General features: G+C 41.5%; 1 protein-coding gene across 2 annotated transcripts in view; it reads right to left on the reverse strand.

Annotated features, from left to right (window-relative positions):
• The window catches only part of cftr (CF transmembrane conductance regulator), a 33,135-nt gene that overhangs the window by 18,845 nt on the left and 2,128 nt on the right, over positions 1 to 12,162 (reverse strand). For both annotated transcript variants that reach the window (XM_086029013.1, XM_086029014.1), the window contains exons 2-10: positions 10,755 to 11,154; positions 8,841 to 8,951; positions 5,596 to 5,707; positions 3,951 to 4,166; positions 3,103 to 3,192; positions 1,791 to 1,954; positions 1,007 to 1,132; positions 245 to 491; positions 24 to 116 (exon numbers count right to left, since the gene is read on the reverse strand). In XM_086029013.1, coding sequence (XP_085885139.1) covers positions 24 to 116; positions 245 to 491; positions 1,007 to 1,132; positions 1,791 to 1,954; positions 3,103 to 3,192; positions 3,951 to 4,166; positions 5,596 to 5,707; positions 8,841 to 8,951; positions 10,755 to 10,807 — 1,212 coding nt within the window. In that variant the 5' untranslated portion in view covers positions 10,808 to 11,154. The remainder of the gene's footprint in view (positions 1 to 23; positions 117 to 244; positions 492 to 1,006; positions 1,133 to 1,790; positions 1,955 to 3,102; positions 3,193 to 3,950; positions 4,167 to 5,595; positions 5,708 to 8,840; positions 8,952 to 10,754; positions 11,155 to 12,162) is intronic.

Raw genomic sequence — 12,162 nt, forward strand, 5'->3', positions numbered from 1 at the left:
TCAGAAGTGGATGATGGTCTCACCTCGTCCCAGGAAGCAGAGACATTGATGAGTTCCAGCTCAGTGGTGGTCAGGTTGTACTCCAGAACGCGGTACTCCTCTTTCATCAAGAAATCCTAAATCAGGTAAAAAAAAAAATAAAAAAATACACACAAATGAGAACCACCCTCCCACTTTTTTTTTTTTTTTTTTTTTTTTTAAACGAGGGAACACTTCCGACTGAACAAGCGCGAGGACGATTCACCTCGATCTTGTTGACGAGCGCCAGCGTGTCGTACCACATCTGGATGGAGCCGGGCAGCTGGCGGGTGAGCGTCATGCGTAGCACCATGCAGTAGGACGCGGTTGTGAAGATGCGACGCAGAATAATCCCCTTGCTGAGGGCAAGCGGCACGATGGCGGACACGACCACCAAGATGGCGGAGAAGAAGTAAGCAGCGCTGTAGAAGTAGCGCAGCGAGCCTATCTTCCTCGTCAGTGTCACCTCATCCCTGAAGAGGAAGAGGACGAGTGATAATTTGCCATTTCATATTAGCTCGATGCTAACAATGGATAGTTATGAATAAAATAAAATAAAATTTGACATGGTGCTAATATTGGCATTATTAGCGCACTTCTGTTGACATGCTATCTTGCGGTGATGATTTAGGACAATTGATGCATTCAAGAAGGAATTTTTGGAAGGAGTTTTGCAATGAAAAAAAACACAAACAAATTTTTACAGCGCGGAAAGGTCTGATAAAGTTGTTTTAAGTCCTGTTATATATTTGGCTTTTTGGTATAATTATGGTGTTATAAGCACACTTCTGTTGAGTTTTTATCTCGTGATGAGGCAATCATAAAGACAAATAATGCATACTAAAGGGAAGTTCACATTTTCATATGATTAGATTTTAAGGCTTATTACTCCCATTTCTATGCCAAGAAAATCCCCAAATCAGAAATTGTCAATAAAATCTGATCATTTTTTTACAGTATGGAGTAAAGGACTCGGCGGTTCGCTTACTGTCTGATGTTCTTGATGATGGTCTCCATCACCTCCTCCCAGCCGTACGCCTTCACTGAGTGGATGTTCTCCACAATCTCCGAAGTAAGCGCCAAGCGTCGGTTAATCATCCCTGCTCGCTTAACCCTTTGAAACCAATCAATCGCACACACGAATACTTGTTAACGTGAATTGTTATAGACACGATGCATCTGAAAACATCAAAAACAGTTCAAAATCAGTTTGAACATTTAATATCTTGTTTTGGTAGTGTGTTCGATTAAATAAAGGTTGAACACGATTTTTTATTTACATTTTACACAACGTCCCAACCAATGGAATTGGGGTTGTATTATTGCAGGCAATTGCGAGCGCTGATTTTCTTGATTAAAAGCGCATAACCAAAACAGGGTGTGTTTTCAGGGAGTTGGAACCGATTAATCACGTTTCAATTCAGGTCAGATGGCAAAACTTGCTTTGATATACCAGTAATTGAGTGACGAGCTTGGAACATATCAAACCCGTAGGTACAGTAAGTCAAGGTACCGTTGTATATGAGTGTGACTTTTACAATTGAACAACAGTACTGAAAAAAAATAACTTGTCTACCATATTCTCATTTATTGAGATGCACCTGTACTTTTTTTTTTTTTACCATAAAGGCTTTCCATTTCAGAGCAACCAAAAGAGATGCACCACATAGGACGTTCTAAGTAGTCCATCTCTTCACCAGGACACCATCAAAATAGGACACAATGCAAAGGGTGACTTGTGTGATGCGATGTGTCGTGTTGTGTTGTCCCACCGGTGGGGTCCCATCTTCTGGGCGAGGCAGGCCTGGACGATGCCAAGTAGCGTGAGCGCCGCCAGAGCGCAGAAGCCGTTCACTTCGATCAGTTCCCAGATCAAACCCACGCACAGGATGCACTGCAGGGGTGTGATCCACACAAAGTGCGCCAGGCCAAGGCTCTACAAACACACACATACATAAAGAGGAGGAGCATTATTACCTCCACCAAGGCGATTAGAATAGCTGGTTTGAGTTCATTTAGTCACCTAAGACTTTGATGAGTTTGATGAAAATCCACATTTTAGTGATGTCATTTTTAAAGTTAATTCATCGTTTCAAAATCATCTTCATTCCAAAGGCAAAAATGTTATTCAAACTTATATCACCGCGATTCAGTACTACGTATATCCCAGACACATTTGTCAGGAATTATCCTGAAACATGTATCATATATTTAGAAACAAATCTACAAATTCACTTCGCAGGACCTTTAACCTGAAACGCATTCATGGTGCTTTGCTATTCTATCAAGGTAGAAATGTGACGAGAATCCACATCATAAAATTAATAAATATGTCAATAATCCTGTCCAGAGTCAAAACATACGAATACATGAAAAATATTCTAAAAATACATAAACAATCATTTTTTAAAAATTTATAATTATAAGATAAGATAAGATAAGAAGGCCTTTATTGATCCCACAGTGGGGAAATTTTCAGTGTTACAGCAGCAAAGATATAGGTCACACAGGGAAAAAAACGAATTCCAATTTTTTGGTTGCCCCATTTAGCTAGATTAAAGTTTCAGCATTTTAGGAAGAATAGTATATTTGAGTTTCACTTTCAGTATCGGTACAGTCCATTACGTAAGAGTGAAACAAGCAAGCGAGCAAACATACAAACAACCTCGGTAACCCTAACCTTCTTCCTAGAAGTCCCAAGTGCAGGAATAGTGTGAAAAAATATAAATAATCCTGGTCTTTCCCACAGGAGCATGACCAGGTTTGTAACCCCCCACCGTCAAAAAGCCACATTGAAGGCAGGCGCTAATTGTATGTCAGCGAGTATCAGAGTGCTTCCACATTCAACGTGTCCCCGAGACATCTGGGCCTTCAACCCCGCGGCTATGTTGTTGCGTCATCGGCAGACGTGGGTTCTCGCATCTTTGACGCACAATAGCGGCGCGATTGTGCTCGTTCGTTTATTGTCAAACGTCTCTTGTGTGCTAATGGACCTTCCGCTAAGACTCACCCACCTGAGTTACGGTTGCTAAGGCCAAACAAACTTATCCACTTGAGCTCCCCCCTTTACAGCGGTGCGCTCACCTCGTCCAGTTTGTTGAGGTGGGCCGACATCAGGCTCACCAGCTGACTTGTGCTAATTTTATCCAAAACCCGACTAGACAGCTTCAGGGTCTGCACGAAATAAAACACAACAAAAGGGTCAAGTTAGGAGATACCCTGCACGCCCTCGCAGACTGACTAGGCTAGGCATGAGCGTTCGGTCGGGCGCGGTGGTGATGAATTGCTGAATGTGGAATAACAATACAAAGTGTTTGCAATCTGGGTTGTCTTGTTCTGACGAGTCACAGCTTATCACAGAAAAACAATAGCATGCAAACATTTCAAAGACACATTAGGTACATGGTAGTACGGCAAGTTTTTTTTTAATGTAAGATATGTAAATGAACCCCCAAATTTGGTGTGGCAGTAGCCCCTGGAAATGATGACAAATTCAAGCCCCAAAGGCAGTTTCACTTAGCAAGATGAAATTTGGGATCATGACACACAAAAAAGAAATCGTGCTTGAAGTCTGCCATTTTGTTTAAGGTGGACAGTTTAAGCTCATTTGCAGGGATCCTCAAAATTGTGTACAATTGCAACCAAATTCAAAGCACATATACTAGACGGATGGATGTTGCGACGTCACAAATCTTTTACATTTTCGCCATTGCGTGTGGAGGAAAACGGCAGCCCTGAGTAGTTGTGATGTCATTTACACTCGACAGAAGTGACAAAATGGCCGCCCTCTGAGATATCTGAAAACGGGTGGATTAACTCTTATTCCACAAACGCAATATTTATCAGAACGCCTTGTTTCAATTAGTGGGCTTGCATAGAACATATTCTTGAAGTTGACGTAAAATGGCCTCCACCAAGCACGCCACCCTCACCTTCTTGTAGATGAGGCTGAAGAGGGCGATGCGAATCTGCATGCCCAGGTGATGCAGGCCAAAGATGGCCGGCTGCAGCAGCAGGAAGCGTGCCGTGAAGAGCAGGCAGAGGCCAAGTGCCAGGAAGTAGCCCTGGCTGCGCTCGGGCGCGTGGAAGGGGTCGAAGGAGGCGATGATGCGGCCCAGAAGCTGAGGCTGCACAGTCTTCGAGGCCTCCTGTGAGAACGGAGCAGACATTCAAAAGAGTACAAATGGATTCAAGCGCCATTCATCATCATCAAATCCTTCCCGACACGACGGTGGCACATGTTTGACATTTTTCTTGCGTCGTGCTGGTCATTACGTGTACGGGGCCAGGCCGGCTGGATTTTATGCTGAATCAGCACGCTTTAAGGAATCGGTGGAAGGTGCCAAAGGTTATTGCGATATTGTTCATCTCTTGTAATCAATGAATCCTAACATGAGCATTTATTGTGTGTTGATGTCAAATGATAGTTTTTCACTTTACTTTTTTTTTTTTTTTTTTTAGGCCATTGTTTCCCAACGTAAAGTTTTTTGGCGTTATTTTTGTTTGGTAATGTGTCGGCTCTAAGCGCTGAATGCTAATTGACAAACTGTAATTCTGCAGCTTGGTGATGAAGTGCTGCTTCCGCGAGATAAAATGCTGTTGGTGTCAAGTTAATACGCTTTGATTGTTTTTTTTCTACACTCTGGGTTCTGCTACCTCAGGCAGAAGCCGTTTGCCTTGTTATAGCCCCTCGCTCCACTCCCAGTTGCCATGGAAATGAAAGCCATACTTGTCATTGGCCCAACAGTATCTCAAAACAGGCGGCGTTCCGCCAGGCTAAAAAAGCAAAATAGGTTGAAAAGTTTGTATAATTCTTTATCCTTTGTGTCGTTTGACCGAAGAATGCCACAGACATGCGTGAATGCTAACCCTAACCCCGTTTTCAATTTTGAATTTTGTCTGCTATTCCTGTCCTCCTCTACTGCAAGGCGAATGCCGAAATACGCTTAAGGTTACCATGACAACCGGCGATAAGCCAGGTGTCTGCATCGTGGTGAGAGGTACAACTAACCCAAAGTGTGAAGTTAAGTCAACTCAATTTCACATTTTTTCCCTTTCACTCATATGGGCGTCACTTCATTTGGTGAATGTGGCCTTGTCAATTAGCGTAGCAGATCAGTGCATGTGGCACATGCAGCAGACACACTGACAAATACTGCCCCAAACCTCACGTTGACACCTTCGCAGAACATTCAAGTATGTGCCGCTGTTTGCTAACACTGCAGCTCTACTTAGCATTTGACTTTGACATGATTGTGTTTCCGTGTAGTCTGTCCGTCGCTTGAAAATGCCGGATCCTCGCCCAGCCAAGATGCTAAGTCAGGCGCGGAGAAATTTGATGTGGGGAAGGTCATTGTGAAAATGAACCGCACTTTCACATCTCAATTGGTCAAAACCGAGAAGGGTCTCTCTCATAGACACATTTTCGGAAATAGGCAATGAAACCTTGTTGCTAAATTTCACACTTAATGGGCAGGTAGGCACTGCGGACACACAACAATTTGTATGCAAGCACTCTCCTTTGAGCACTGAACGTCTGTCTACGTACAGTATGTATAAAGAAATAAGAAGACTCACCCCGAGGTAGAGGAGGACCCCAAAAAAGGCAAAAGGGCAGAGGAAGCATCGTGCCAATGCTCGCATCAGACTGGGCTTTTTCTTGGCCGAGACCACCTCTCTGTCCCATTCTCTGCGTGGACAAAATATCAACACATGTGATCATAGATTATTACCATCCCAATTCAGAATTGTTACGTCACACGATTCAATCAGACAAGGAGCCATTTTCTGGTGTCAGAAAAATGTCAGACAACAAAACAACACACTTTGTTTCTGGAGCCTTCAAAAAACATAAACCTCTGCCTTTATTAGCGTTAGCTGTATTAACCTTGCTACATCGCGCTTGTATTAGCTTCCCACCAGCAGAGAGTGATGGGGGAGAAGAAAAAAAAAAAAAAGGCAAAGAAGCATCTTTGTTCTGTGGGCCTCATTTAGCAGCGGACTGACATGCTGAGTGACAGCATGAAAAGACGACTGAAGGACGTCAGCGTGGACTACAAGAGCGATTAAAAGGAGGAGGACAAAAGTGTTTGGATAGATTTATATAGCCAGGAAGAGGGATGACTGCAGTGGAGGGCTACAAATTGCAACAATGGAGTTAGTACTAAACGAGCCTTGGAATTCAAAGGGGAAGTCAACTCCAATAGATTTTCCTCAAAAATATGTTCTTCCTCTAGTTGAAACACGGCATTCTGTTTCATTTTGCGTTTGTGGAATATGAGTTAAGCAGCAAAATGCACTTGTTTTTAGGAATCTCAGGGGGGCGGCCATTTTGTCATTTCTGTCGACTGAAAATGAAATCACAACTGCTCAGGGCTCAGGTAACAACCAATCACGGCTCAGTTTTAGAAAACAGGTCCGCCGCGATTGGTCGTTACCTGAGCCCTGAGCAGTGATGATGTCATTTTCAGTCGACAGAAGTGACAATATGGCCGCCCCCGGAGATGGCTAAAAAACAGTAGATTAACTCTTATTCCACAAACGCAATATTTATCAGAATCCCTTGTTTTAACAAGTCGGCTTGCATAGAACGTATGCTTGAAAAAAATATGTTTGGGTTGACTTCTACTTTTATGCTCAGCTCAGTGAGCATCTCAAGGTGAACTCCACAATTCGGCAAAAAACAGAGTCGGAGCTCACGATGACAGAGCTGCTCAGACGCATTCCAACATTTTGCATAAAGTCTTCCAACAAAGCTATCTTTGTCACAAAATAACTGTATATTTAGCTAAAGGAGTACATGCTTTGTGCACATGGTTTACTACATAACTGCTATACTTCCTCACCCCCAAATGCCATATATTGTCTCAAAATGTTCTACTTGGCCAGATAAGTGGTGGTGTCCAACATGCGTCCATGAAAACACAATATTTGCACTATATCGGGCTATGAAAAACAGTTATGCCTCAAAAACACTTTTGTCCAGGGAAACGCTAGATCGGGCCACAAAGACGGAATAGCTTAAAGTTTAGATTATTTTACATATATATACACATATATATATATATATATATATATATATATATATATATATATATATATATATATATATATATACATATTTTTACCATATATGTGCAATGTTGTGTCACCTAGCTATCTATTAAAATACTTGTTTTGCTGACATATGGCTACGCTAGGCAACAAAAAAATATCTGTATTAGATTTGCCATGGTTAACATCATTGGCCACAGTCTGTGTTTTCAGTCTTCGCATAAGAGCAGCTATGGTTGCAAACAAACCTCCACATTTTCTTGACTTTTCATTTCCTGTCTGTCTTACGATTTGTCCCTGCCTTCCAGCTCTTTCATCAAGTGTTTTTCTCGAGTGATGTGCAGCTTGTAATAGAAGATAAAGTTCACGTTCCCAGAAGCCTTTTTTACTGCGTTGCCGGCTCAAAATAATGAAGCCAATCACTCACCGGTGCACTTTTTTTTCTTTCTTTTTTTTTTTTTTAAAAGGTCGGCTCTTTAGCACTTGCTGGCAAGGGGCCGCTTGATGTGTCAGGGGAGTCAAGGACACACTGCGGTCCTTTTATGCAACCGCCCTTCTCTACAATGTTAAAAATCATACAATCGCTTTTGGTTCGGTCATGATCTGACCTTGTGGTTAGTTGTGTTTTATGGCAAGTCATCAAATCTCACCCACAGGCAATGATGAAAACACAAATCCCTCACAATTTGGTGGATCCCTCACAATTTGAAGGATGTCTGTGGAGGAGCCCCAAGATGTTGACTTCAAATCAAAATGTCAGACTTCCTGTGTCTTTTCAAGTATGGGTTCTTGAGACTTTTTTTTGATGGGTGTACTCACGAAACACATTTATATTGAATCTTAGCATACTAATTGAAAGTGCCTTCTGTGGCTAAAATTTCAAAATATCCCAAGCGTACTCATGAGTCAACTACTCGTTAGTCTTTGAAGGATCCCTGAAAATGACGCCTGACATGGCCACTTCTAAATTTTTGAATTTCCATTGTTTTCAGGCTTAAAGCGTAAGTCAACCCAAACATATTTTTTTCAAGAATATGTTCCAAGCAAACCCACAAGTTGAAACACGGCATTCTGATTAATTTTGCGTTTGTGGAATATAAGTTAAGCAGCAAAATGCACTCGTTTTTAGCCATCTCCGGGGGCGGCCATTTTGTCTTCTGTCGACTGAAAATGACATCACAACTTCTCACGAGGACCAATCGCGGCTGACCTGTTTTCTGAATCTGACCCATGATTGGTCGTTGTGAGCAGTTGTGATGTCATTTTCAGTCAACAGAAGACAAAATGGCCGCCCTTGGAGATGGATAAAAACGAGTGGATTAACACCTATTCCACAAACGCAATATTTATCAGAATGCCCTGTTTGAATTAGTGGGCTTGCATAGAATATATTCTTGAAAAAAATATGTTTGCGTTGACTTCCACTTTAAAGGTGGAATTAGAACATTAGAAAGCATTAAAGGCACATTATACATGAAAAAGACAAAAAAAGGTGTGTTTGTTTGGCACACAGAGCTTCAGTTTATGTCAGGGCACATCCAAATGCCAGCCCGTATTTGAAGTGGACGCTGAGGGAAGCAGGCAAGACGTCCTGCCACTGTAAACAGGTGGAAAAGGGCGCACGTGGCAACACAATAAAAACTCCAAAAGACACTTTGGCCTTAAAGATGAGAGAAAAAAAATGATGGAAAAATGTTCTAAATTTTGAGTGAAAATTAGCGCACAATTGTGGACGTAACTTGTCAAACGGACTAAGGGTGTCCACATACCTTTCGAGCCGCTCGGAGAGGTTCCCAGCGAGATCGTAGGAAGGGGCTTTATAAACATCACTGAGGTCCAACTTCTTCTTGAAGCCCTTCCTGAGCAGCGGAGACGTCCACCTGAGAAAAAAAAAAATGTCGTAAGAAAAGGCATCAGCGATTGTCACTACATCAGAATACGACCCCAAAAGTCCAAAATTTGACCTAGAAAAATTCACCTTCAGTCACATGAAACTTCATCAAGTGCTTTTTTTTTGGTCTAGATTGTCTTTGGTCATTTTTTATTAGAAAGAATGAGAAGACTAAGCAATAAAAGTAAAAATCTTTCTGTTATTGTATAATTCGGGTAAAATTCATTCATTTTATTTCGCTTATCCGGGGTTAGGTTGCAGGGGCAGTAGCTTTAGCATGGAAGTCCAGACTTCCCTCTCCCAAGCCACTTCATTCAGCTCTTCCGGGGGAATCTCCCATCCCCGGGCCCTCCACCTGGTGGGACATGCCCGGAACACCTCACACCAGGGGAGGCATCTAGGGCGCATTCCGATCAGATGCCCAAGTCACCTTATTTGACTTCTCACAATGCAGAGGAGCAGCGGCTCTACTCTGAGCCACTTTGGAATGACCGCGTACCTCGCCCTATCTCAAAGCGGTAGCCCGGACTCGTGGGAACTCATTTCAGCCGCTGGCATCCAGGAACTTGTTCCTTTAGTCACGCCGCACAATTTGTGACCCTGGGTGAGGGTAGGAACATCGGTGACGGCTAAATCGAGAGCTTCACTTTTCGGCTCACTTCTTCACCATAACGTGACCGATATAGAGTCTGCATCACTGCACCGATCCACCTGTCGAACTGTTCCATTTTTTTAAGAATGACCTGACCCAGCGGTTCTATTTAAACATTGAATGTGTTTACCCACATTAGACACTCTTTGTCAGCAAATTACAAAATATTACAAATGTCACAAATTATTCTCCAGCAGTCATGTGGGCACTTTAATTTTTTTTCCGAATCAAATAATATAGTGGTAGGAAGCAACCAGGTACAAATACATTACTGTACTTACAGATTTTTCAGGTATCTATACTTTCTAATGACATTACTTTTATCTCCTACATTTGTAAACAGATATGTGTACTCCTTATTTGTCCAAATAGAGCTGGTGATTACTTTTGACAACGCGGCATAAAAAGACAAAATAGGCAAAGTCAACCATGGATGGATGAGCTCTTGATTGATTATTTGATTGAGCAAGTCAGATGTTGGGTAAACAAGCATGGACAGACCCCAAGTATGAACTTGAAACAGGGAGCATACATAAATGATGAGTCGGAGAAGCAAGATATTCCCCATTCATTTCCCTATTTCAGACTGTTGTTTGATGTTGTTGGCTGAATGATAAATGGCGAAAACATCGACCAACTTGTGGCATTCAAGAAAATATTGAATCAGATGCAAAAAAAACACATGCAACATGCAAGTGTATTTTTTTTTTTACTTGGTAGCACTAGCTTTTTTGTTGGTCTGTTTAGAAGGTATGCGGAAAAACGTTTTGATAACATCAAAGTCAAACCACTCTTATCAAAATGCGACATGGAGCATGATTTTCTTTTCTTTCTTTTTTTTTAAAGTACAATTAAGCGAGTTAATTATGGAGGGAAACTATTTTGTTTGCAGGGAAGGTTTTCATAAAGTTAATCACAATGTATATAATTGACAGTAAAAAAATATGTTCACTTAAATTTTTTACTTTTACTTAATAAATACAGGGGTTGAACCAGCACTTCTACGTTTAGCAATAAGTATCTATACTTTTACTCATGCACAGTATTTCAGTAGCTTTGCCAACTCTGTAATCCAGCAATAAACAAGCGAGTACATCATACTGTCATTCCACACGCACGCACGACAATCGTGGAACGTACCAGAAGAAGAACCTGGAGAGGAAGTTGGCATCTTCCACGGGTGACTTCTGCATCCTCAGTTGCGTCGTGTGCACCTGAGAGCGAGGCGAGCGCGCCCCCGGCTTTCATCTGTGGACCCCCACTTTTCGGCGTCCACTACGCGCACGCGCACACCAAAGAGATGCTTTTCCCCCCCCCCCACCCCAACCCAACCCCGAAAACCAGTTCCTAGCGTCCAGGACCACCAAGCGGTTCGGCGTGACGATCCGCCCTAAAGAGTCCGATGAGGGTGCAGGCTCCGCGGTGTTATGGACTGGCTGTCTGGAGACTTGTGAGCGCGCGTGGAAGCGCAGGTCATCCTTTATGCGCGCGCGCAGGCGCACACACGCGCGTCATCTCTAAGAGCCAACCACCGACACCACTACAACACACACACACCCACACACACGCAACCACACACGCACCCCCACACACACACACCCACACACACGTACATTAACGTAAAGCGCAAATATCTGAGAAATACGGTAACAAAGTATTTACTTCGTTACTTCGACTACTGAATTAGTACGCCTATTGTGCCACGTGAAAAACAATCACTTAAAGTGCTAAATAATGTGAGAATACTAAAAAAAACTAAAAATACCACTAAAATGTCATTATTCATGTTCTGCAACAATCAAAATGCATACATACCCAAATGTGATAGTTAACAAAAAAACAACAACACTTTTTGTTGGTCACCATCTAAATGGATGGGCTACATACCAAACTGTGAAAGTTAAAATGAATACCCCATTTATCACTTTAGTTAATTATTACAGTATTTCATATGCTGTGAGGTCAGAACAGGTGTGAGTCCACAATTTTTTTTTTTTAATGCATAAAACGTCAATTAAAGTCTGAACTTGTGTTTAAAAAAAAAAAGCTTCGGATTCTAGGTTTGTCACCAGCAAAATGCATTTGCCAAAATAAAGTAAAAACTATTCTTCAAAAAAATATATATATATTGTTGAAAAAATATATATTAAACATGTTTAATTAATTTAGATAAACAAATACAATGTTTGATTTACAATTAATAATACAATTAATATTGATTTTTTTTAAACTCAAAGTTAATACAAAAATAAAACTACACTAAGTAAGGCTAACACTATCAAAATGCATATAATTGACTAATGTAACTAAAAAATGAAAGTAATTCAATAAATGTATTGCAAAAAAATTACATTAATTTTGACTATTTTGTTCAACTGGTTCAACAATTTGGAAGAGAGAAAAGTGCATTAAAATAAACCTGGAATAATTAAGAGCAGCCCCCATTGCCTATGTGGTGGGTGAAAAATTGGAAGGAGTGTTACAGTTTGACCCAGGAACGGGTCATTAAAGCATACTTTTTTGTTTTTTAACTATATATTGCTGCTTG

The sequence above is a fragment of the Filicampus tigris genome, chromosome 4 (assembly GCF_054856515.1).
Source record: "Filicampus tigris isolate MCC_2025a chromosome 4, RoL_Ftig_1.0, whole genome shotgun sequence".
Lineage (NCBI taxonomy): Eukaryota > Metazoa > Chordata > Actinopteri > Syngnathiformes > Syngnathidae > Filicampus > Filicampus tigris.